A 27,293-nucleotide genomic window follows, 5' to 3' on the forward strand; every position below is an offset into this window, starting at 1 on the left:
TATAGGTACATATATTCATATACTTCAAACCGAAACGCATTACTGCTTCACGGCAAAAATAGGCAGGGTGGTGGTACCTACCCGTGCGGACTCACAAGAGATCCTACCACCAGTAATTACGCAAATTATAATTTTTCGGGTTTGATTTTTATTACACGATGTTATTCCTTCACCGTGGAAGTCAATCGTGAACATTTGTTGAGTACGTATTTCATTAGAAAAATTTGGTACCCGCCTGCTGGATTCGAACACCGTTGCATCGCTCGATACGAATGCACCGACGTCTTATCTTTTAGGCCATGACGAACTCACTTGATGTTAGTCAGCGAGAAATTAGAGAATGGACGCAGCAGTCTAAGGTAGATCAATCTAAAAACAACTCTATTTGTTAAGACGGGGTTTTTTTAATACATCAATGTAAGACGGGGAACTAGTTAGTCGCGGACTCGATTATAGTTGATTCGATAGTGATTATTTTAACATATTGAACTTGTCCAATCTTACTGTTGATAGTTTTTGGAATAGACGGGCGCTCTCTGCTCCTTTAGATATTAGGTAGACACCCCCCTCCTGGTAGAAATGTGTGAAGTCACAGATTATAGCATCAGTGGAATATCGTGGGCACAATTATTTTCTATCACCAAACGACCCACACCATAGTAAATTAATACAAACCTTGGTTTTTCAGTGCCATTGTGTTTTTTTCTGTTCACCGTACCAGTATTTGGAAAAGCAAAAATAAAAGTGATTGATCAACGAACATTTTGCAACAATATGTCGGCGTTGCCGGGCTTCGTTCCCGGCAGAACCCGGCATAGACGAAACAGACCGAAATATAAAACTGATTGATTTTTATTACTTATTTTAAACTGTGTTCTTAGTGCGAGTTTTTTAACGTTTTCGATAGCGTAAAAGTTAACTCAATATTGTATGCAGTTGGAACAGCGCCCCTAGCGGCAAACGTAGGTAAGCGTTCCAACTCCATACAAATTTGAGTTAACTTTTACGCTATCGAAAACGTTAAAAAACTCGCACTAAGCACACTGAATTATTTAAAATCATCTACAGCGCGGAATGTTGACTTGAGGAAAGGCGCGCGATGCCTGCAAGCTCCGTTACTTTTATTTCGTGTTTCCCTACTGGAAATCAATTGAAAGTAATCGTCATTTGTGTAAAGATAACCATAAGGTATTGGCTTATTCCCATTCCGGTTTAAGGACATTTCATTTACGCGCTATATTATAATCATGACTTTTTCAACAGATTGATACGACAAGGTTTTTCCAATCGAACAATTTATGATATTATATAAATGCATAGCAATGCAACTAAAACAATAATTATATCTTTGGATTGCTTTTATTATTACAATATTTTTATTGTCAAAAAAAATACTTTCATTAAATTTACCTTCAAATAAAATATCAATTTACAATATCTTGATATTTTAAATCAATATTAATAAATAATATCTATGAATATATGCCTAAATCACTAATCTTATCTTTAATTTTATCGGAAGGAATTCATTACAAGGTTAAATTAAAGCATGGAAGGAATATACATTACGTATTAAAATAATTATTTAGTTTAGTTTCAAATGTTGCAGATATTAGTAGTACTTTGTATGAAATAAATTGAAAGATTGAGTAATACAACTTAGTGTATTACTTTTTCACTTATTGTAAACATATACACAATAGGCTTTAAGTATTTTCACAAAATTGACATTAAAATTGAGTGATTCATTAAAAAATATCACAAAAACTAAAATCTATTTTATTAACATTTTTTAAAATAGCCCACCTCCTTTGAATTCCATCAAAGTGAACATTAAAGGTAATAATAATGCAACACTAAATACTCTTTAAAACTTCAGTCCAACACTTAATACAACAGCAGCACCACTCACTAAAAATAAGTATATTATAAAAAAATTACAATAACATATAAATAAATTTATCATTTTTGTTAAGTAATTCTTTATTTATTTATAAAATAGTGTTTCCTTTAAATTAAATTGAGCACTAACAACATCATATAAATTTTTAAAAGGAATCGGACGAAACACACTAATGTGTTTTAAAATAAACAAATCAACAAGAAGTTGATTTGTCAATTTTTTTTATTTTATTACTGCTGCTTCTTCTCAATCTTTGATCTAGTTTCATTAGGCGCTTATCATTTTCTAACTTAACCCTGACATTAATTCCCATCTTGACTTTTAAATCTAAGGGTACAAGATGAATTAACATTCAAATGAGACATTTGCATGTATGTCTATTGGGCTGAACCCACCTTATAAACGACAAAAAATGATTTCAATGTCAGAAATTTTGTCAAATTCTGATTGCTCAAGCATTTAACTGCATTGCATATTAGGTCTTGTTTGTCGTATTTTTTTCTTTTTCAAAACGTATGTTACAACTGATTATAAACAGTTTTTTTTTAAATCTTTGCACATTCATAAAACAAGTGGTACATCAAACTTGCATAATCTGTTCAAGCTAATTAGCTAACAAAATCACTAATTAGCTAATAGTCACACAAGATTTTATTACTATTGACTGGCAGAACTGTCAGGATAAATAGACCTACAAACTAATAGCTGTGAGCATTTACTAATATACATCAAGGTGCACTAATATCAGTTCGGAAATACTAAAAACATAGATTAACAAATAATATAACCACAGCCATTCTATGTTATGAACACAGTAATACGGTAAAGCATTATTGACATTTTAGTTAACATCTGTCTGAAATCTGAAACTTCAATCATGTTTATGACATATAGTATAAATTAAATCTCCTACAGTAGGTAGCTTCTGGATTATCACTATGGAATTTAGTGAGTGAATAAAGTGAGTTAGCCCTATCGGCTGCAGATTATAGTTGTCACCTCTGTAAAGCATTGAATACTCTGAATATTTCTACTAAGGCACAGAGAAAACGTACAAATGCATTGCACTTAGTGTATATGTAATTAATCAGGTATCCCCATACAGTAAGCTGTGATGTTATTTGTTCAATTGTCTTCGGTTCCTCAACTAGAGGCTCCTCCTGTCACAAGTCATAATTAAAATAGTTATGCCTACGTTCTAAATCACGGATCTCGACTATGTCAGCTTTCAGTCTAAGTTTTAAGATTTCCCTCCATATGGCTTCCCTGTGATCTTTGTTGTTGATACCCATTCGAAGTAATGTGTTGTCATTGATACGGACTAGAGCTCTACCTGTTATGTCATGCTGAAATTGTGTTAATTATTTTTATGTTAATTATTCATTTCATAATTCTTCACTAATCAAGTGTATTACAATTAGGTCATATATTTCAATAAATAGCTCATTGACTAGCTTATTTTTGCACTCAATGTTATGAATGATTCTAAGAATTTTGAAAAATTCTTTAATCGATTTTGAAGTTTGAAGCTTTGTTAATTGGATGAAAAATATTACCTCGTGAAAACTCTCCCAGTACATATGATAATAATCACTACAGTGGCGTCGAAGCCACTTTTGGACGTCGGCTTCTGTCCATAAATATATAGCTTTGGGACGGGTCGTTTTCGCCTGAAAATTCATTGAAATAGACTCATTAACCAAAAACTGTTATAGTACTAGGAAATTTATGGTTCGAATTTCGGCAAAATATAAGATTTTGTTTTATTTAAAATCGTTGGTCTACACAAACGCCTAATTTAAATGTTTAAAATACTAACTTTGGGTTTACTTGAATTAAGATTCGGTTCTTCCACCATTTTCAAAGTTACAGTTTTATAAATTATTTACTACAAATACAATAATTTAGAGGTTCAAGTATGTAAATCCTGTACAATAATAATTAGTGTAAATATTATGTGTATGTAATATGTGATTTTACGATTTATAATTTTGCAAAACAATATAAACGTACTCTTTTTTTTCAATTTGAGTAGTCCAATTGGCAGTCGATGGGAACATAGCCCATAATGCCAAATCATGAAATAGAAATACAATTTAATTCAAATACCAATTAGTATAAAATAACTTTTTTCTAAATCCAATGAATTTTAGTTGTAATAAGTTGCACACAATAATAGAACATATTAGAACATAATATATACGTAGAACGTACTAGTACTCAGATACCACTGTACTTAGTGCGGTTGGAACAGCGTCTCTTCGTTTGCCACTAGGGGCGCTGTTTCGCTGGAGTCATGGTCCAGGCGGCTGGCCGATCCTTCGGCTGGTCGTAGGACCGTCGAGGCGATTCGCCCGATTCTTGTGGATTGGGTGAATCGTGACAGAGGACGCCTCACTTTCCGGCTCACGCAGGTGCTCACTGGGCATGGTTGCTTCGGTGAGTTCCTGCACCGGATCGGAGCCGAGCCGACGGCAGAGTGTTACCATTGTGGTTGCGACTTGGACACGGCGGAGCACACGCTCGTTGCCTGCCCCGCATGGGAGGGGTGGCGCCGTGTCCTTGTCGCAAAAATAGGAAACGACTTGTCGTTGCCGAGTGTTGTGGCATCGATGCTCGGCAACGACGAGTCGTGGAAGGCGATGCTCGACTTCTGCGAGTGCACCATCTCGCAGAAGGAGGCGGCGGGGCGCGTGAGAGACGCACAAGCCCGCCGCCGTCGAGCGGGGGCCAGGGAGGCGGATCTCGCCCTAGCCCTCGCCCTCTAAGTGTTTCGGGTCCCCCTCATATGTCGGTCTGGGGCCCGGCGAAGGGGGCCTAAGAAGACGACGTGCAAGCTGCTCTGCACGCGTTTTACGCAAGAGCATCCGGGTGATGGAAGGCCGGCTATCCTCGACCCACGCTGGTTCTGACCCAGCGGGGTATTTCGTAGGATAACCAATTCAAACCGGCGCCATCTAGGCGGGCTTCGGACAGCCTGCCGACCGAGAGGGCTGGTGGTCGTGGCGCCGACGATCGCTGGCCCGGCGTCCCGAGGGGGAGGGTGATGGGAGAGATGTGCTCCGCACTAAACGCTTCACTCTCCTCCCCTTGCCTTTTCATGAGTTCTGTCTCATGCGAGGGTTGGACGTTGGTTGTTGAGCGACAGGAGGTTTTAGTCGGTTCGACTCCGACATGCCCCACCCTCCATCCCCAGTGGAGGGTGGGAGTCCGGCGATTTCCTCCTGACAAAAAAAAAAAAAAAAAAAAAAAAAAACCATGCAAGTTTGAGTTAACTTTTACGCGATTGAAAAGTATAAAAACTCGCACTAAGCAAACAAACTAGCGCATCTGCAGCGTCACGTATAAGATAAGACGTCATAATATATACCTGACTGTATGCGTTAGACGCTTTTTGGATGGGTGAAATCTTGTGTGTCGCGTCACCAAGATGCTTTTTTTTGTTTATTGCTTAGATGAATGGACGAGCTCACAGCCTACCTGGTGTTAAAGTGGTTACTGGAGCCCATAGACATCTACAACTTAAATGCACCACCCACCTTAGAATATACATTCTAAGGCCTCATGTATAGTTACAACGGCTGCCCCACCCTTCAAACCGAAATGCATTACTGCTTCACGGCAGAAATAGGCAGGGTGGTGGTACCTACCGGCGTGGACTCACAAGAGGTCCTACCACCTACAGTAAATTGTGGAATAGGAGTATAACTTTACTTTACTTTTTTACTGGTTAAAGTGCATTATGCGGCTAAAGAAATTTTCTCTTCAAAAATGTTTCAAGTATGTAAATAATTTTGGACTATAGAGCACTTGAATTCAAAGTACGAACATACGAGTTCTTGCTACAACATTACATCGTATAGGCTATATTGTTTTTACCAGTAGATAAAACCAACAAAAAAAAACAAATACAATGTCAAAAAAGACATTTTGGTAAATGTTGAAGCTGTCAAATATTGAAGTTGAAAAAATGAAATTAGTTGAAGTCTGAATTTTACCCGTATGAATTATTACATGTAAAATGCCGATATAAACAAAAATAATGGCGCAAAATTTACAGAAAAAACCCTCCAAGGGCATATTGAAGACGTCTCGTAGCGTCGATGGCTCTGACGGAATGCCATCTTGCAGTAAGCGAGCGAAAGAACAGAGATTTGATGAAATGAACATTATGGAGACTTTTCATCCACCGAATAAGGACTATGGTCACATGAAGGTAGAAGAACCTAAAACGCCTTTTTCGGAGACGGTAGACGGTGATTTGGAACCAAATGATGAATTAGATGCTAATCTACTCGCAGCTAAGTTAGCTGCCAGCATGAACAAGCCGCCGAAGTGCGTGGAGTCCTGTGACGATAGTGACGAGGACATGGAGGAGCCGGAGGAAGTACGCCGAAAGCGTATCGAGTTCGAGAAGAAAAGGAAAATGCATTACAATGAATTCCAGGTCAGATATTATATTATGTGATTCATAGAAGCTTGAGTGATTAGATCATTTTCAATTTAAGTAGGATGTAGTGATAAATTGTTTCTTCTAAATGGTGTAAATTGTATTCCGGGCAACATAGTATTAATTAATGTGTTTTTTTTAATAACTAATAACCTTGAGTGACTTCATTTTCTTTTCTGTTTTGTTTTTCTGATTGGTGTGAATATTTTTGTTCATCTTCATTGGCATCTGGGACCATAATTTTAATAACAGAAGGAAACTAGCTTGGCACAATATGGCTATAGAATGTGGGATATTTCTATATCATCAGAAGTATTTAGTTCTAAGTTTTGATGTTAAGTTAACATGATAGTATTTATTTGCTTTATCATTGAATTTGAATAGTTTCTTTAAAAAATATTTGTGTTTGTACACAGAAACAGATTGAGGAATAAAATTAAATGAAAATATTAGTAAAATCCACTTAAATAAGAGCACTCTTTGTTTATCAAAATCAAAAATCCCAAATTAGTTCTGCAGAGGGAATATAGTCTAAAATTTGAAAAGATTATCTAAACACACATGTATGTCTTATCATACGAAAAAAGCATGTTTTTAAATATGATTATTTATCATCGTATCTGTAAAGTGATCTTATATAAAATACTATTTGAAGTCATGATGGCCTAAACAATAAGATGCTGAAGGGGTTGATAGGTGGAACATCTATTATATTGACTGCATTTACATTGTTATGTCTAATGACTTCGGTTACCACTTAACAGCAGGTGGGCAGGTCCATTGATCTAAGTAAAAAAAATATATTACTAACCTTATTTTACTGTTCAAATTTGATAAGTTTATCAAAATGATAGGAAACCAATATCTTTTTGATAACATATCTAGATATCAGCAAGGAGAAAACAATATTTTAGATTTGTACTGATGGTATTAAATGATAAATAAGTTGCGCTGAGAACTTCTCACCTTGCAATTTACAAAGAAGAGAGGACTAAATTAATAAAATATTTTTACTCGTTCACGTTTCTGAATTTTCCCAGAGCTTATGATGAACGTCTAAAATCTAAATATTGATGCAATAGTCTTCCTGCTTTAAATATATTATAATAAAATTCCTCTTCCAGGTCTCCTGGTAGATAATTCTTAAAATACCTTTGTAGTTATTTTCTATATTACCAGGCACCACTATGAACTGCATTATGATATGTAATTTATCAATGAAGCTTAATGAAGATATAATGACAAATTATATTGTGAAATTTATGTCTGAGATGAAAGAAAAACAATTTTTTTATATTACCAGATCATGGTTTATGTTCCAGGCATTACAACTGGCTCGACAGCTGATGGCTCAAGAAGATGACGAAGATAATGACGACAAAGCCGAGAAGTCTACCACCTGACTGCCAGAGATGGCCCTCATACTGCAAGAAACATACATTGGCTTCAAGCTGGTTTGGAATTAATACCACTAGAAGTTGAAAGAAAAGTGTTCAAAATGGTACGTTTCAGAATGTTCAGGAGTTCATGGGACTACTGTTATCTTGTAATTATTTACTATTTTTCTTTAAAAATATATTTAAAAGAGCGTTTATGAGTATTATGAGCGTTTATGAGCATATTTATTGTCTTTGGGGTGAAGGCACTTGTTGAGATATAACATATTTTTTTACAAGCAGAGCTTATTCTCGTTATATAATTGAGACAATATTTTATTTTAGTTCAAGAAAATCAACAAAAAATGTGTTAAGTACTTAAAATTGGTAATGTAATATGGATATGTTAAATACAATGAAGGTTGTTTGTAGTGTTCCCAAATTAAGTTGTACTGTATACAGTTTTATCTATTTTAATATTACCTTAATTTTGCTAGTGAAAAGATCAGAGTTCATTTAATAATGTAAATAATACTTATCTTTGCTCATTAGCTACTGATAGATTGTGGATAATTCTGGGTCAACGAAACGAAACATTTGGAACTCTGGGCTTCAGATACTTTGATTCTCTTTGTGTTTTTGATTGTATGTTATGTGCATAATTCATAATTCGATATTATCCTGTAGTTTATACTGCTACCGAAGCAGGGTTCATATGTATAGCTATAATCATCCACTATTTGCTTCATAAGACTATTTTTGCGGGATTTGTTATGCTGAATGAACTACTAACTAATGCCCAACTGCTATGACGTACATATTTGTCCTTTTTTAAAAAGGCTTGAAAAGTTTATATCTGGAAGAGTTTTTAGATGTAGAGTTATAGTAGGCCGCGGTATGGTGCTGCCCTGTCATTGATAAAATCGTCTATAAGTGACAACAACCACAAAAGATTATGTAGGCTCTGCCCACGACAGGAATTAAAAGTAAAACAAGTCTCAAGTACAAACTATTACGAGTATGTACTATGATTTCACAATTTTAATCAATTTGACATTGATAATGTTGTCATGTTGTTAAATTTTATTTGGTTCCGATCTTTTCGTTATTCGAGTCAATGTTTTTATTTTCAGTTTTTCTAACACCAGTTTGAAGCCAATTTTTAAAAAAATTGTAATTGTTCAATGATAAAAAATTTTAAAGTATTTATTTGATATATCATGATAATGTACTTTAATTTATGTTCTTAGGTTAGGCGAAACAATATTCCTTTATGGTTTTAAGGAAGACAATTATTTAGTCAAAAGGCTTCCAAATTAAATCCAGATTGTACTTTATGTACATATTTACTTTTAATTCTTCAAATAATTCATTCTCATCTTTGTAGAATTTTCATTTTAGCCTTATTTCTTCAAAGTAGTTTTCTCTGAATCTAAAGTACTCCCTGTCGTAATTTATTGGGTAATTCTTTTTTTTTAATATTTGTATAAATACTTATACACTATTCTACAATGACACAGAATGTTATCATATTTTTACAGTATAATATAAAATTTCAGGTTTGCAGAATAATTAGGTCGGAGGTCCATTGATTCTTGATGGGAAAGAAAATCTATTCTTATGAGTTACATACCAAACTAACTAATTTAACTAAGAAATATTTTCATTTTCCGTCACTTTACATTTAATTGGGTTTTGAAATACTCAAACTAAATCGTTATGTGTTTTAGTGTCTACAAAAATAATTATGCTGTTGAAAATATAAAGGAGGTTATGAAAAATATTGAATATAAAATATCGTTGGAGTTTAAATCACTACCTACCTCAAAATGAGTTCTTGAAAATATGATACATAAAAATTTTTGGCGCCAATATTTCGTTACTTCAATCCCAATAATTTGACACTTGTCTTGTCAATGTCCTGATGTTACCTACCGTTAGTCTGTAAACCATGGTTTGATTCGAAGCTGACTTTATGATGACATACATTGTCATACATAGAATTAGTTAAAAAATTGAATAAAATAACTTGTAATCAATTTATAATTTGTCGTAAACGCAGAAATTACATGATTTATATTTAATATAACTTTTTACTTAACATTTCTATTAATTTTAGTGTAAGTTATCCTTAGATTTGCATCACATAACAATGGTATTTTCTAATGCTTTTCTCCTTGTACTGGCTTCCAAAATTTGGAAGTCTTAATAGTTTAATTTGAAAAATGTATTATTGCATTATGTGCCAAGTACGTACATATTGTGCGTCTTTAATGATTAACACAGAAAACTATTATCTTCTATTTTACTACATAATTTTCTTTAATATTCATTTGCATGTCTATGCATTTAATTAGTATATTTTTTAAATATATTTTACTTAATTCGACAGATTTATGTATATTTACGAAATTGTATAAAATGTTCAAAATGTCATTTTAATTTGAACAAAAAAACTTGTATTTAGTTTTAATATATAAATGCGTGTTTGTGAATGCGTTTGATGTAACAGTTTCATAATATTAAATCGATAAGTTTCAGAAACATGATTGATTGTAATTAACCGTTTTAAACGGTAAAAAATAATTTAAGTCTCATTGCCTTGGATGCCTGCAACTAGAAATATTTATATAATCAAACTCAATTAATCTACTGCGTTTTATATGAAATTAAAAATATTTGCAAGTGGATTATTGGGGTAGTTGATTGGTACGTGATATACCTACTTATTGAAACGTACGATATTTTGGGAAGAAATTCTTTGAAATCGACTATCTTTAAAAATCTCTGTAATAGAAAGCAAAGTATTGGCAGTACGTAATGCATTACGTATTGTTCATTTAAAACACTTATCTACAGTACATAGGAACGAGTTTAATTTAGTATTGCCCTACGCGTGTCTTATGAGAAATAAAAATTGAAATTTTGCTATCGTGTTCACATTTAGTAAATTATTAATTTATCTATAAGAGAATACAAAACATTAAAATTTCATTGAATTTTTCGAGTTGCAGGGCATATCGTGACTGGGGTTTCTCTGCGTCAAAGTATAATCCGTTCCTGTCTGAAGAGTTGATATATCTTTTCTCGAGATGAGAATCAGAATTGCCATTATAGTGTCTATGGTGGCCCCGGTCTCGTTTATTATCAGACGGGCCACCAGCAAAAATGGGCGTATAGTTCTCAAGATTACAAATGCGTTCGACATGGTCTTACAATGTCAATTCCTAGGTTTACTTAGGCAGCGGCTGTCAGTTTTTTTAATGTTCGGACATCAGTCGAGGTTGCCGCTCCGATATCTCACTACAAGGCTTGATGGTTTACATTTCGCTTTTGTTTTGAAATGATTGATAGAGCATCTTGCTGCTATGAAGTTTTTCTCACACAGAATTCGAATTACAAATACCCTCGTATAAATAACCTCGGCGAGTTGGCGATGTTGGCGTCTCGTATGCAGCTTTAATGTGTCCCTGGCATTGCCCATGTCCAAGAACGACGGTTACTCTGCAATTACTAATCCGAGAGGCGTTTACGTAATAGCTTCTCGTATAATTAGTCTTAACACTGAGAGGACGCTGAACGGACGAAAGCTCACGCGTTCTTGTTTCCAGGTATTTCCTAAGCGAAACCTATAGCATGCGTAAAATATAATTAAATTCAAAATAAGACTTAGATCAGTGAACATATTCGAAAGATTTTGATCGAGATCATTAATTCATCTCATAAGTAACATGTGTCTCGATTTTCAGAATTGCCAGGTAAGTAATACAATTTATGTTTTTCGTGATTAAAGTGGGTCAGACGAGGAAGGACAAAACTCATTGTCTGAAAAGTGAATGTAAACAATACGTTTTATATTAGTGCAGACTTATAACTCTTTGTAGATTGAGCAGAAAATAAATAAATTTGGTGTTGCAAGTATCCATTGCACGAAAATGTTCAAGTAAATTGATTGTTACATGTATGTTGTTGTTAGATGCTTCGTAATTAAATACAGGGCTTTCCTAGAGCGATGCGATACTTATATTCTAGAAGAATTAATTATTTTATATTTAACCTAGTGGTTGTTGAAAATATAATATGTAAATTGTATATTAGGTAACTAACATTTTCCATAGAAAATTATATGATATTTCGGTTTCACAATTCTGTGTTTGTTTCGCTTTGTAACACGATTCGCAACAATTTGTATCTCCGCTTATTAAAATAATTATTTTTATAGTATTTTTAACATGTTTGAGAAATTTTCATTATTTTTCTCGATTCCTCACTCGACATCACTGGTTTTACTGGTTAATTGTAGTCGTGCATTCTGGTTTGAAGATTGGAACAACCAAACAATCGAGACTTCGCCCTTAACGTGGGTGACCGCATTTACGTTGTGATGTTTATGGTCAACCTACGAATGCCCGTGAGGGGGTTTATCCATCAATGCAATTTAAATAATAAAACGTGACAATGTCGTGACTGTGTTTTTGTACAGAATGTTGCTTTTATTTTAGATGCATGTGTAAACTGTAAATAACGATGGATTAATAAAATAAAAAAAATATTATTTGAAAACTTTTGTTTTATTTTGATCTATGCTTGTGGCGTTACGTTACCTACGACACTCACGAAGTAATTGTACTAACGTAAGGAAACACATTTTTGAAGTAATTCGTGAATGGAAAACATATTTATCGACTAAGGGAAAATCTTCCACATAGCGGTTAAAATTACGTGGTGTGTAAATGAACTGTGAAGTGTTCTGAACAATAGAACGAGTATAAGTAGACTTATCTTCAAACAGCTGCAGCTAAATATACGTAGCACAATGTAACTCTGACGTTGTAAAATATGTGTATGTTCTGAACTTACACATTAAAATTCTATTATTCCTACTTAAATAGTTAGCCTTGTTTAATGTAATAAGTATTTTAATATATACTAATATTATAAAGAGGAAAGATTTGTTTGTTTGTTTGTATTGAATAGGCTCCGAAACTACTGAACCGATTTGAAAAATTCTTTCCACTGTTTGGAAGCTACACTATCCTCGAGTGACATCGGCTATAATTTATTTTAATAAAATTAGGGATCTTTATTAAAACTCCAATAATGTAACTTAAGGTGTAAGAAAATTACGCACGGGTAGCTACCACCACCCTGCCTATTCTGCCGTGATCCAGTAATGCCTTTCGGTTTGAAGGGTGGGGCAGCCGTTGTACTATAGGAAACTGAGAACTTAGAACTCATATCTCAAAGTAAGTGGTGGCGTTTACGTTGTATACGTCTATGGGTTCTGGTATCCGCTTAACATCAGGTGGGCCGTGAGCTCGTTTGATATAAACGAATATCAAGTTTATTATGATCGTGTATACTGGCATTTTTATCGTCTTTATTAACACAAAGGCAATGTGTTTGTTACTTCGTGGCTTTGTAGTTATATTGTTATAAATCTATTATCGAGCAGTCTTAGGAATTTTATATAATGCCCTTTATATGATGTGAGCAATAGATAAAAAAATTATGAATAAAGTAACTCTTAATTCTAGGCATATTATTACAGCTTTTCTATATGCGCATATCTACGGAATGTTCTTTACAGTTCAGATTTTATTATAACAAATGATGGCACTCTCTCTTGTTGTATTGTCAGAGTGTTCTTACGCCACATGGTAGATTTTAACCAGTGATTTTATATATCTTAGATTGTTTAGTAAAATGCTTTCTCGATGTTAAGCACACATTAATTAAACTTACTTGTTTGAACTACATATATTCATTAGTACATATTTATATCGTCATCTAGTAATCACAGTTATTAATAACTAATAAACCATCAAAGATTTATGTGTGCTAAATTAACTAGCTCTTTTTTCTGAATATCCTACGTGTGTATGTACTGTGATTAGAATTACATTTGCTGAAAAGCTCATAGACTCGCGACTGCTACGAATATGGTGGTACTACAGCAATAATAAAAATTAGAACTGAATATACTTTTTCGTATATTCCTTTATTAGATTCGAGAAATTTTCCTCGTGGTTGATGATCATAAATGATGTGCGCTATAACTGTGACCCACTGTGATGCGTAAAACGGAACGGAGCATTCGTTATGGCGTTTTAGTTTGTATTTTGTTTGAATGTCGAAACGTCTCCTTGACAACGAAATTCGTACCTGGTAGTTTTATGAAATATCCAATTGATTTTACGATAATGTTAAATTATGGATGATCCCGACGAAAATCCATCGGAAACTACGGAAATAAAGGTAACGGCTTGTCAGTATTTTTATATTGTTTCTCATTAATAATACGATGAATTAAAGTCCTGAAGGTATTTTAATCGTTGCAATGTTAAAAATAGGTTCTTAATGCAATGTTGTATCGTTTTACCTGTATTTTTCGTGGGAATCGCGTCCTACATGTGACAAATATTTTAATCTAAATATAAACTTTATTCAAAACACTCCGTAAAAGTCCAGTGAAAAGAATTTGAAAGAAGACTTGAGCGCGCTGTTTTCAGTCGTTCATTTATATTTTTAATTTATTTTTAGAATGTTCTTCCGGATGTCGTACATTCTCAACAGATAGCCGTAGGGACAACCGATGGAGAAAACGATAAAAAACAGGGAACCCAATTACAAAGTGACAATGAAGACAGTCAAACTGAATCAATATCAGAGCATATTCCCTCCAGATTAGAATGTCTTTCGGAATCTGAAAATTCTAAAGCCCAGGAAATTGTAATTGTAAAACCAGAACTGGTGCCTCTTAGTGCACCATCACCCATAAAACCACCTGATTCTTCTGACAGTGAAAATCAAACAAAAGATCCAAACAAATTAAGTACCTCTTGGCCTATAGACGTGAATGTTGACATGCATTTGATCAGTGACGAGAGCCCTGTTAATTTGGCACTATCTTCTGACAAAGAAAGGACTCAAAATGTTTCTATTGACAGTCCACAGTTGCAAAGTGAACCTTACATGGATCAATCTCTTCAAAGTGAAAATTACAATGATTCACTGAACAATCAATCTAATGAAACTTTAGGAACACGAGAGAGTATTAATTCAATTTCTGAAAACATAGATAATAGTGAAAAGTTCAGTTCTGGTTCTGAGGAAATTATTAAACTAGACATCCGTGGACAAGGAGTGCCAAAGTTACAATTTCCAGTCCAAAAAATTATATTTGGTCCGCCGCCTGAAGGCAGTACACTTATGGATGCAAAAGTAGAGTCAATCACAACATATCCTAATTTGATGTCACCTTTTTTACTTTGTGCTAGAGATAGCATTAAAGTGGATGATATTTTCATTGATGAACCTGTTAAAGATAGTGCTCCTGAAAAATCTTTAAATCTTGAAAAAAGTAGTTCCAATGATAATATTGAACAAAAAGACTTTCTAGTAGAAGAGTTCCTTTTTGATGAGGTGGTTAAAGAGAAAGATAACGATGGGAAAGAGGAATCAATGCCCCAGAAATCAATGCCTGTAGATGATGGAACTTCGATAAGTACAATGACAACAGAGTACAAAACTATTTGTGAAGAATACAATGTGAAGGTACCCGTGATTATTTACAGCATGCATGTGGTGTTTGTTTCATTGCAATTCTGTTATGTGTTTTTATATTATACTAACTTATTTTTAATTAAATAAATGGACACATTATTTTTGAGTTTAGCACTTTGTAGTTAGCCTGATTTTCTTTAAATATGCTTAGAATGTTTGAGAAGTCATAGAGCTCATAGTGGCATTTGCTACATTGCCTTGATTTTGATTAAAAATATGCATGTTATTGTTTATTAACTGACAATTTTTATTTTTAATATGCATCAGAAAAATCATAGAAATATAATAGCAGAACTTACAGCTTGCATAAATGTTTCATTATTCAATGTTTAGAATGCAATATTCTATAACAATTAGCTAATTTTGATTTACATAGCACAAAGTTTGGCTCAGAATTATTTAATAATAAATGAAGTGATTCGATAGTCTCTGTGCTAAGACCAGTAACAATCCAGTGTTGGTATCTAGTGTGAATTCTGAAGAAAGACCACTATACCACATGCATGGTGCTTATTTGCTAACTGTATGTCTGTAAATGTATGCCTTTGTCCTTTCAGCTTGTGCACTTGGAAGATACTATTATACATCGAGACCAACTAATAGAGGAACTCACCATCTCATTGCAGCGTTGTGTCAGCGAATGTGATAGTCTTAGACATGAAAACGATCATCTCATCAATGAAGTTCAAAATTTGCAGCATTTCATAAATGAGAAATCTGATCGAGATACTATCAAAGGGCAGCTATCAGATTTTGTGAAATACCAAAGTATGGTTAAAGATGACAGTACTAAGTTTTTCTCTGCCGTCAGCAGTAGTTCATCCATGCAAAGTTCTAATGGTGAAAAAGATATGGATAGGGAAGAGATTGTAGTCAACTATTCAAAATCAGATTTGAGGTCTTCAGAAGATTCAGATGACTTCTTAACTGGTTTTGAAGATAAAATTACCGAAATTGTTAACAAATTTGATGAATGCATTGAAGAAAACTCAAAGAATCAGTTGCGAGAGAGTTTGGTTCGTTTGTTAGCAGATGAGGTTGGAAAATTGAGAATAGAATCCGATACTGAAATGAAGGAATTGGAAGCCCAAATGCAGCAAGACAAACAAAGCTATTCAATAGAAACAAGACGTTTACGAGAACTTCTGGCTTCAGTAAAATCTGGAGATGCTGACATAGACATTTTAAGAGAGGAATTGGCGGCCAAACACGAAAAGGAGATGGAAAACCTGAGGATGTATTTCGAAAAAAAATGCTCAGACATGGAAAGAAGGTCAGTTGAAATTCATTGAGAAATTTTATTTAGCCAATGGTTTTGAGGTTGATTACGAAAATCTTCCTATAATTGTATCTATATTGTGTCTCATAAATTGTATCTTAATGTCCAATTTGAAAAAACAAACACAGTTTAGACAAAACTTTATGTTAAGCTATATTGATTTTTAATATTAAGCAATCATCATAAACTAAACATAACATAAACTAAAAAGTTAAATATAATTTTTTACTTTTTTATATAATGCTGCTTAGGCCTAAAAAAGGGTAAGTTGGATTTGCATTTTGTAAATGTAAACATTTTATTTAATAGAGGTCTTAATCTCACAGAACTTGCGACTTCTTGAACAAGAGGTATGATTTGTAATGATTGGTTAATTAATTGTAACAAAGAAGAGTAAATTAAAAAAAAAAATTGTTTACATGGGTGAACGAGCTCAAAGACCACCTGGTGCTAAGTGGTTACCGGAGCCCATGGACATCGACAACGTAATTGCGCCAGCCACCTTGAGATATAAGTTCCAAGGTCTCAGTATATGTAGTTACAACGGCTGCCCGACCCTTCAAACCGAAACGTATTACTGCTTCACGGTAGAAATAGGCGGTACCTACCCGCGCGGACTTACAAGAGGTCCTACCACCAGTAAATACGCAAAATAAAATTTTGCGGGTTTGGTTTTTATTACACGAAGTTATTCCTTCACCGTGGAAGACAATCGTGAACATTGGTTAAGTACGTAATTCATTAGAAAAATTGGTACCTGCCTGCGACATTCGAACATCGCTGGATACGAATGCACCGCACGTATTATCCTTTAGGCCACGACGACTTGTCATGTGGCCTACTGTGGCACAAAGTTTCGTTAAAAAGCATGTGTGTAATTTCAGTTACTCAGAGGAAGTGTGGCGCGGCAAGTGCGTGTCGGCCCTGGGCTCGCTGGGCTCGCTGGACGCGCCTGACGCGGGGGACGCGAGCCGTCCCGACGCGCTGCGCTCCGACGCGCCCCGTCCTGACGCGCGCAGGCGGACTCGTAGCGCTGACGCACCCTCGCTGTCACTAGATGTAACCAATTAGTTATAGAAAATATATTGTAACCCTTGTCAATGCCGATACTAATTTCGATTTCAATAATGCGGAATTGACCCGTGACCTCGCGTTTAAAACTGCAGACGGGCAGCCGATATACTTCAGAACGAGATTACCGCCGGCACTTTAAGACATGAGACGAAATCTCAATTTTGTTTTATCATGACTCACTTGTTAAACCAAAATGCATGATTATTTCGTGGCAGAAATTGGCACCATAGTGGTTTAACAGTGTGGGTAAAATTCGTCCCATTACTGTCTAAAATAAAAATAAAACAGTACAAGTGGTTATATTTATCTATATATCTTATATCTATATATATATATAAAAATGAATTGCTGTTCATTAGTCTCGCTAAAACTCGAGAACGGCTGGACCGATTCGGCTCATTTTGGTCTTGAATTATTTGTGGAAGTCCAGGGAAGGTTTAAATGGTAGATAAATATGGAAATGCTCGGAATTAAATAAAAAATAACAATTTTATTTTTCCTTTGATGTGTCCTCCGTTGGAAGGATTCCTTTTGTTTGTTTCAAGTTTATTTTATACAAAAGTTTAGGTCTTTTATTTATCGATTAAGGCATTACGATGTCTGCCGTGTCAGCTAGTTTTAGATAAAACTGTTTCAAGCACTGTTCTGTTGTAGGGGAAATAGTTTTGCTCGTCTCGTAACATCGATTTTTTCCATTCGAATGTCCAGTCGAGTCCGACAGAGCAAGCGGTGAGGCAAGTCAGCAAGAAGTACGAGCAGCAGCTGGACGAGCTGAGGGCGGAGCACGCGGCCTGCCTCCACCAGCACAGGGACGCGCTGGCCTCCAGGGAGGCTGAGGTCGGTCCTATTGAGTTGCTCGCTCCGGGTATTTCAATATTGCAATCATTGTTACGTTATAATACTAATAGTAAAAGTGAATATTAAAAAAAATGTAGTATTAAAAAATATATATATTTAAAAAAAAGACATGCCCGCTGAGTTTCTTGCCAGTTCTTCCCAGGACGGAGGCTAGTTTTTGTGAATTGGCGGTAGTTCTTTTTGACGTTCAACAAGTATTTACTTTCATGTATGTTGAATAATTTTTTTTTTGATTTGATTTGATTTGATTATTATCGTGCAGATCGACGCGGAAACGTGTTTGGACAGTACAGACCGAACGCCCATTAAGGCGAGAGCACGCACCCGCGCGCGCTCATTAACGAATGCTCCTATTACATTACTTGTTACTGGTGGTAGGTTGTGAGTTTGCGCGGGTAGGTACCATCACCCTGCCTATTTCTGCCGTGAAGCAGTAATGTGTTTCGGCTTGAAGAGTGTGGCAGCCGTTGTAACTATACTTGAGACCTTAGAACTTATATCGGTAGGTACCATCACCCTGCCTATTTCTGCCGTGAAGCAGTAATGTGTTTCGGCTTGAAGAGTGTGGCAGCCGTTGTAACTATACTTGAGACCTTAGAACTTATATCTCAAGGTGGGTGGCGCATTTACGTTGTAGATGTGTATGGGCTCCAGTAACCACTTAATACCAGGTGGACTGTGAGCTCGTCCACCCAACTAAGCAAAATAATAATAGTTAAGGAATAATTTTGGGTAAAATAAATCAAATATAATAAATACTCCATGAGAACCCAGTGTGTCCGTCTTCTGCACTATCAGGACTTTGACCTTTTCTCTCAAGGTACATTACTTTATGACCAGTCGCGACATGGAGTTAAGAGACATATTATCTTACGACTGGAGATACGCGAGCGCCTTCTGCGGTAGCTGACCGTCCGACAACAACTGCTGATTCTCATCACAAACACAATAATAAGTTTGAACCTATTCCCCCAGATATCCCAACTGAAAGCGCACCTGCACAGCGCAGAGAACACCGAGACCTTGTACCAACAGGACATAGATTTGGAACTGGAAAAGGTTAGTGCTGTTGTACAATAACTGTGTCTAAACTTTTGTTGTTGTGGAACATGCGAGAATGCTTTTTAGGTTATAAATTACAAACGTTAGAAGTATCAAAACAATTATTGGAGACTAGCACCGTTTACTGTCAAGTGACGTCACAAGAGGCCGAACCTAACTTTGTAGGTTGCGTCACTAAACTGATACTTTTGTGTAATTTACTTAACACTTTTTGTAATATATGGTATATATTCGTTGAGGCCGGTGAATACAATACTTAATAGATAGTAAATTATGCGCTGGCTGTTTATGATTGACTATTTTAATCTTCTTTATATTTTAAACTGCAATCTCTTAACGTAAAACTAAGTTCTCTATTGAAAGCTATAAGTGAGTAGGCAGGCAAGGCGACAAATATTGAGTTTGATATGAAATTACATTTAGTTAATATAGTATTTGTAAATATGTAATTTATTGTAAATACGAACATTTGCATGCGGTAGAAGGAATAGATAATAGTTATCAGCTTTCGGTGGCTTATGGAGTCCTATCTATTTTCTATCATTCTTTGCATCTCAGTCAGGCCGTTCTGAAATCATAATAAAAATTTATAAAAGAAACATAAAAATAAAAAGACATAAATAAAAGACATAAAAAGAATTTTTGGTTTTTATTATGAAATGTGTTTAAATGATAATTATCGTATTGGCAAGATTTTTTTTATTGGTTTATTTAGAGCTGAATAAATTGAGATATAGGTAATGCATTCGATTCTCGTTTGCCCTTCGACTAGTATTATTTCTTCATAACGAGAGAGTGGTTTGACTAATTTACTTTGCTGAGGATTTAATGTTTTTTGCTGCGCTAAGTGGCCATTTACTGTTTCGTTCTTAATAGAGCACCATTTCGAGAACTATATATAATAATTTGTTGCTTGCATGGTATGCGACTAACAATGTGTGACTAACGTCTCGGCCCGCGGTAGAAGATGGAGTCGCAACTGGAGCAGAGGGTCCGGGAGGTGAGGGAGGAGGCCAGGAGAGACGTCATCGATCAGCTGCAGGACCAGCTACAGGTGGGTCTTCCAATCTAGGATGTACACTTTACAACTGGCCTCGTCAGCCTGGATACAATTCTACAATCAGGGTTGCTTCCCTTAGCGCCGCGCCCGCCATGTTGTAGGCAGTACCGCACCGCACCATGGTTGTAAATAAAGAATGGAATGTGTGCTAATGGAAACATTTAGTGCTAACGGTTTATACATTTACTAGCTGTACCCGTCCGCTTCGCTGGACATTTAAAATTAACATTATTATTTCTCACCCCCACAAAGATTCTCATCATTAACGCCCCCGCAACTGGTGTAAGGAGTCCAACAGTCGTATATATATTAGCCTATCCATTAAGCACATGTATTTTCTACATGGATACCAAGTTTCAAGTCAATCGGATGCATGGTTCAGTAGTTATAACGGAACATCCGTAAAAACCACTGTAGATTTATATATTAGTATAGATTTAACTTTGTGTTTTGTTGTTTGTAAAGTTTTTGTTAGTGCCGAGAAGGATATAGGTATGTGTAGGTGTAATATAAAATGATAAAGCACCCTATAGGTTCTATTTTCTTATTTCCACATTGGTCTGTAGTTTATATGGTTTCCTGAGCGAAATCACATATCGTTCTCCAAGCGCGCCGTGCCTGTTGTCTGATACGCATCTGTGACCCCACTCATCAGATGGGCTGTAAGTTATCTTATCGTCTACTTTTTTCATCGCCGGTGTCACTTAACTGTCTCGGAGGAAATCAATATTTTTCATTCTAGGTGACAATTTATAAATAACACCCAATTATTGAAATTCGACGGTAATCAATGTCACCTGAATATATAAACTCATATATTTATTAATAATACTTATATTTTTTGTTATGACACAAATTGAAATGCACTAAATTGAACAAAAAAACTAAGAAATCGATCACCAACAGAAGAGAACGGAAAATGGTGTTCTTCGCAAATTTACATAGATATCATCCGGCCTTCGTCTCCTGACGAGCCATTAGAGAACTATGTTTATTTTTTTAGTCACTAGTATTGGCAATGAGCCACGATGGATTTGAGGCGTCTCTCATTAACAAAACATATAGCGGAGCGTACGTTACATACTCTGCTCTTTTAAGAGCTGCGGTTCATTTATTAGTAAAAAAAAAAGAAATCTGTTGTTTAACATCTCTATGTACATTTTCCTCAAAGATTTTTGCTACAACAGTCCGATTGAGGATGTATGTTTCGACAAAAATTCAAATTTAACGTTAAAGTTAATGACCTTTTGACGCGTCGTAAGTGACAGTTGAATAAAGGAAAAAAAAACTGACTATTGATTTCGGGCAATTATTTGAATAGTTCTAATTAGTGTTAATAGTGTTTAGTGTGTTTGTCTGTGTGTCAGTTCAAACGATGTGATGCCAGATCGGAATCATTTGCATTTTTACAAGCGACGTGTGAGTATCAGACCATGATCATTGTGTAAATAAAATAAATACCGGTGGTAGGACCTCTTGTGAGTCCGCGCGGGTAGGTACCACCACCCTGCCTTTTTTCTGCCGTGAAGCAGTAATGCGTTTCGGTTTGAAGGGGTGGGCAGCCGTTGTAACTATACTGAGATCTTAGAACTTATATCTCAAGGTGGTGGCGCATTTACGTTGTAGATGTCTATGGGCGCCAATAACCTCTTAACACCAGGTGGGCTGTGAGCTCGTCCACCCGTCTAAGCAATTAAAAAAAAAGAGCAGGTACAGTAGATAGAGAAGTGGTCCGCCCGGCTCGGAACAAGAAAATAACATGAATCTTCTTCTTTGTCTCTAACTTATCTCACTAGGTGGGGTCGACACAGCTAATATTTCTCTTCTCTCTCTCACATATCGTCATTCAAACACTCTTAAAAAACCATTTAAAGAAAATACCATGAATATTATTAGTAAGGAAATCATAATGTTTGCGTGTTCGATTTTTATAATTATGCTATGGTATTCTTGCCACGTGGTAAACCGTTCACGAATGTGTATTAAGTGTCTACGTTTTTTGTACGCAGGATATAAAAAGAAAAATATTATGATTTTCATTGCTCACGAATATCAGATTGTCTTGCCGCCAAAGATTACTATGATGCTTATCATAATTTACGAGTATATATGAGATTAAATATCCCTACCATATCTTTTCAACATTAGTTTGAGATATTATTTATTAAGTAACTCTTATGTGAATATTCCTAGTTTAGTTTCATCATTATCCTGCCCTTCTCCCAGTCACCTGGGGTCGGCGCAACATGTTTTCTCCTTCCATACTCTTCTATCATATACCATTTCCTCGCTCACTCCCCTCTTACCCATATCGTCTTTCACGCAATCCATCCATTTCTTCTTAGGTCTACCTCTTCCTCTATATCCTTCCACATTCATAGTTAACATTCTCTTACCAACCTCATTTTCATTTCGTCTCATCACATGTCCATACCATCCCAAACGCGCAGTTTTCAGCTTCTCTGTCACAGGTACCCTTTTAGACTTCCTCTAAAGTCTAAGATATTCATTCCGTATTCTATCCATTCTCGTTACTCCACACATCCATCGCAACATTCGCATCTCTGCTGCATGCAATCGCCTTTCATCTGCCACTTTAGTTGTCCAATATAATTAACAAATTTGGACACAAAAAACGGTGCACATTTAATGAATTAGTTTTTATTATAAATGAGTCGTCTATTATCAAAGGTGGCAATCTGTGCATTTGGACAAAAAAATGTTATTGATATGTCAATACAGATTGATTTGAATATAATCGTCTCCTTCAAAGAATACGGTTCAAAACCTGCATTAAATAAAGGTTAATACTTAACCTGTTATTTATCTAAGATGTCGTTCAGAAGAGTTTTGTGACTGCCAATGGAATACAAAGTCAATAATTCGTTTTTCTGATTTACCAATAATTGTCCAAAAGTCACATTGCCGGCTTTGATAATAGTCGACTCAAATGTTATTATACAGATATCGTTCGTAGCGATAGGGTTGAGGATGTTACAGTGACGAACTATCGACATTAGTTTGACATTATTATGATACAGTTCGCGGCGATAACCTATGTGCATCGCTCGCAGCTCGCGCGTATGATACCGTAGCTCCGGCAAGACACGAACAATCATAACAGACAAGCCACATTGTCGTATCTAATCTAAACTTGTAAAAAACCGAGCGTATGAAGAAGGAGGCCTTTGTTGTTCTGATGATGTCAGTTTTCGTTAATACTTATTTCTTAAAACGAAGCAATTATTTATGGTTGTATATATTTTTTTTTTTATGATTGAAGGATTACTGGTGGCCCGGAGGCCTTTCCAGTTTCACCAGGACAGGTGGGCGAGCAAAGGCTCAGCCAGGAGGGGTGGGATTTGCTAACAGCTAGCCGAGCGCCTCCGAAGGAGACCTAACAGCTCAAGAGTAGCTGCTTCGCGAATGAATCTACTACCGGATTGGAATCGCGACCCGCTGAGAAGATCCGGCGAGAAACTCAGCGAGCTGATTCATGGGTTAGGTTGCACGGCGAACTCTTTGTCGAGTTCGACGAGTACGGTTACCGAGGTCCCTAAGTCCCTGCTCCTAGTGTTAGAGCTGAAGGCGTCTAATGCAAAAGTTATTGGATCTGATGGATCCGTAAGGACGTGTCTAGGGCTTATGGTTGTACTGTTGTGTGGTTGTATATTAGTAGCAGTTTATTAAATACTATGATTGGTTTTTAATTCTATTCTACCGATTGACCGACGATACAACAAACACGGAACCAGGGTTTTTAACATTTTATAAAAGAATTTTACTGTCGAAGTTGCATCCTGCATCTAATTGAATCTAAAATCTTGAATCTAAGCGACGAAGGGCTTGATTTGCATGTTTGTATTTAGCACGACAGTGGTCTAAGTTTTGTCACGCAGTTGTGGGAAAAGCATTAAAACTTGCGAAGTTTACTACCTGGAGCCACTGCCTTCATCTACAGTGCGTTTCCAGAGATCTTTTTTGCCGCGTTCCATTCGGCTTTGGAATGAGCTCCCCTCCACGGTGTTTCCGGAGCGCTATGACATGTCTTTCAAACGAGGTTTGTGTACTTAACGGTGGGCAGCGGCTTGGCTCTGCCCTTGGCGTTGCTGAAGTCCATGGGCGACGGTAACCACTCACCATCAGGTGGGCCGTTTGCTCGTCCGCACACAAGGGCAATATAAAAAAATATTGACATTTATTGATTAAAACATTCATCTTCAGCGACTCCACGCACGTGCAAAAATATGTTAAACATACAAGAATAATCGATTTTAATTTTAGTAAAGCTACAAGACTAGAAGTCTGAAACCGCGGGGTCATCGCCATTTACAAATATTGTCAAAGTGTCTTTGGACGGGCGCCAATGATCTAGTGACATTTTTCGCGCGTATGACCTGATTTTTATTTCCACGCTGTCTCCCACATTAAAGATTATTTAGGTCAACGATCTCTTCTTATCCTCCAGATCTATCTATCTATCTATGTGTGATTCCCATACATAAAGACTGAAAGGTTTGGTTTCATTAAAAAGGTTGCGTTTTTATTGTTTATTCCATAATCGAAATTGTGGATTTACGCATTTGTTTTAGCTGCTATTTCCTTAGAAGTTCTTGAGGTTAGTCGAGTTTCACATGTATTCCTGTGAATATTCAGAGGGGTCACAAACAGCGTGGGTCGGGGAACACGAGAATATGTCATATGGTTGCTCGTTGTCAAAATGTCAATGCGTACAGCACAATCAGGTCCTTAACGTATGTCCCTTCGTCAATATAAAGGTCGCTCTATCAGACGTCAATCAGCTCTTGGCCATGGAAAAGCGTTACGTTGCCCGATCAGGGTTGGAATCAGTGGAAGCATTAAATTAGACATGGTTTTACTTGTACGCATAGAAGGATAGCAACAGCTATTCGAGATAACCTTGAAAAACCGTACAAAATATGTAAAATCCACTGAAGGTTTTATTTCTAAAAATGAATAAAAACTTTTTGCTTCATTTATCATTCAGCCTGTATTACTATAACAAATTTGTTGCCACTGCAACTGTGCTGTCCTATTTAATATTTGGCAAGTGCACTAGACGCGGAAGTTGTTGCTCTGACCGTATAGCTTGTAGCGTAATGTGCGCGGGTAATTACTATGCTTATTCTATTAGGTTTGTCTCTTGGTATGCCTTGGTATTTCTTCTCTTTCTTCTTCTTTGATATCAAGTATAGTAGCGGACATATCGTAGAAAATAAAAGTAGGGTGTAGATAATTATATTATTTTTAATTCAAATTTACTCACTATTTTTTATTTTATGACTGTTTTTGCACACTATTTTTAATTCAAATTTATTGAAATTTATTTTCTATTTTTTAGTTGGATTTTCTATAAAAGCGTATTTTGTTAGTTTATTTATTTATTTATTATTTATTTTTCATTTTTAGTTGAATTTCAATTTTTTTATATTTTAATGTAGAATTGTCATCGGTCCTTAATAAGTATACCAAATTTCGAGTTAATACGATGTTTTGAAGGGAGTCAAAATCATGTTCAAAGATTCCGTTACAAACATACATACGTCTGAAGCTAATAAAAGCTTATTAATAAGAACCTCGTTTCAACTTTGAACTCTAAAATCCTAAAAACTCTTGATCGGCTATTATACAAACCCTGATGAATATGTCAGAATTCCGAGAAACGCTTCGCCCGTCATGTCATGACAATTACATTTTTAGAACTGACTCAAAACTATTTCGGTTGATAAAAGTAGGTAAGTTTATAGAAGACAGCTCGAAGGCGTGTTATTTTTAATGTAGTCTGTCTGTGAATAAATAGATATAAAGACGTTTTTCAATGTCACATAAATTTGTTCTTTACACAATCCTTGACGCGATTTTTATTTTATTTTATAGCAACCAATCCTGATTTAACTTTCGGTGGTAGGTAAACTTTTACGAAAAGTTTTGCTGTTTTGGTCACAGATAGAAAATTGTGGTCTATTATATCTATTGGAGATTCAGGTGTACTGGAGGGACCCCGCTCTCTAGGGAGGCCTAAGTACCGCTGGTCTGACGCTGTGGAAGGGGATCTACATGAACTCTAAGTGCCGGACTGGCAAGTTGTTGCGCTGCAAGGAAATCAATGCAATACTTGAATAAAGCGCAGAGTACAAACGCAGGGCACGGAAGGGCCCCAGTCCACCCTGCATACGATCGCCGAGATCCATTCCTGTCTTCGACTCCGGCACGACGGCCGCATGATAGGATGTTACCCCGGTTGGCAGGACAGCTTCCCGGGGCGGAGCTTAGTAGTGACACTCGGGTTCAGGTCTACTAACCGGCGGGCGGCGGCGAACACCGTTTCACTGGGTCTCCTTATTTCCCCGTCAGCAACCCACGTCCCGCGGACTTGTGGGCATGTTTGCTCTGTATGTTCCAGCTATCACCAAGATTCTCCTCCGACAAGGAGGAGGAAAGGAAAGGAACAGAACTAGCTCTCCAACATACTAGTCGGAACACAGCTAGGCTATTTGGCGGCGGACTCTAGTTGGAGGATAGTCGCCAGCCTGTCGGACTAGATCCTACCACAGGATGTTTGTTCGGCTCCCGTTTAGCACCACCCAGGGGTCACTTGTAGGGTATCACGAATTAGACCCACAGAAGCGGGAAGCATCAACGTT

At 36.2% G+C, this 27,293-nt stretch overlaps 3 protein-coding genes across 11 annotated transcripts in view; 2 read left to right on the forward strand and 1 right to left on the reverse strand.

The window, feature by feature from the left end:
* Positions 1-1,340: 1,340 nt before the first annotated feature.
* LOC101740477 (protein aveugle) lies at positions 1,341-3,941 on the reverse strand. The gene is made up of 3 exons (XM_004933703.5): positions 3,723-3,941; positions 3,460-3,573; positions 1,341-3,249 (listed from the first exon to the last, which is right to left on the reverse strand). Exons 1-3 carry the CDS (start codon positions 3,759-3,761, stop codon positions 3,067-3,069), a joined length of 336 nt encoding a protein of 111 aa, XP_004933760.1. The 5' UTR covers positions 3,762-3,941; the 3' UTR covers positions 1,341-3,066.
* A 1,879-nt stretch (positions 3,942-5,820) lies between these two features.
* Positions 5,821-12,292, forward strand: LOC101740616 (protein phosphatase inhibitor 2). Of its 2 annotated transcripts, XR_009977093.1 has the most exons (3): positions 5,821-6,350; positions 7,676-7,854; positions 9,289-12,292. XR_009977093.1 is itself a non-coding variant. In XM_038021695.2 (2 exons), exons 1-2 carry the CDS (start codon positions 5,946-5,948, stop codon positions 7,754-7,756), a joined length of 486 nt encoding a protein of 161 aa, XP_037877623.1. In that variant the 5' UTR covers positions 5,821-5,945; the 3' UTR covers positions 7,757-12,292. The 2 variants fall into 2 exon arrangements, 1 of the variants encoding a protein (XP_037877623.1); XM_038021695.2 differs by having other exon boundaries at positions 7,676-12,292.
* A 1,537-nt stretch (positions 12,293-13,829) lies between these two features.
* The window catches only part of LOC101739129 (pericentrin), a 101,638-nt gene continuing 88,174 nt past the window's right edge, over positions 13,830-27,293 (forward strand). For 5 of the 8 annotated variants that reach the window (XM_062677046.1, XM_062677047.1, XM_062677052.1 and 2 more), the window contains exons 1-7: positions 13,830-13,987; positions 14,273-15,286; positions 15,853-16,568; positions 17,459-17,633; positions 18,357-18,485; positions 19,482-19,565; positions 20,533-20,622. In XM_062677046.1, coding sequence (XP_062533030.1) covers positions 13,943-13,987; positions 14,273-15,286; positions 15,853-16,568; positions 17,459-17,633; positions 18,357-18,485; positions 19,482-19,565; positions 20,533-20,622 — 2,253 coding nt within the window. In that variant the 5' untranslated portion in view covers positions 13,830-13,942. Of the gene's footprint in view, positions 13,988-14,272; positions 15,287-15,852; positions 16,569-17,458; positions 17,634-18,356; positions 18,486-19,481; positions 19,566-20,532; positions 20,623-21,888; positions 22,048-27,293 lie in introns of those variants that run through there. The other 3 variants (XM_062677048.1, XM_062677050.1, XM_062677053.1) reach the window with 3 other exon arrangements.

The sequence above is a fragment of the Bombyx mori genome, chromosome 3 (genome assembly GCF_030269925.1).
Source record: "Bombyx mori chromosome 3, ASM3026992v2".
Lineage (NCBI taxonomy): Eukaryota > Metazoa > Arthropoda > Insecta > Lepidoptera > Bombycidae > Bombyx > Bombyx mori.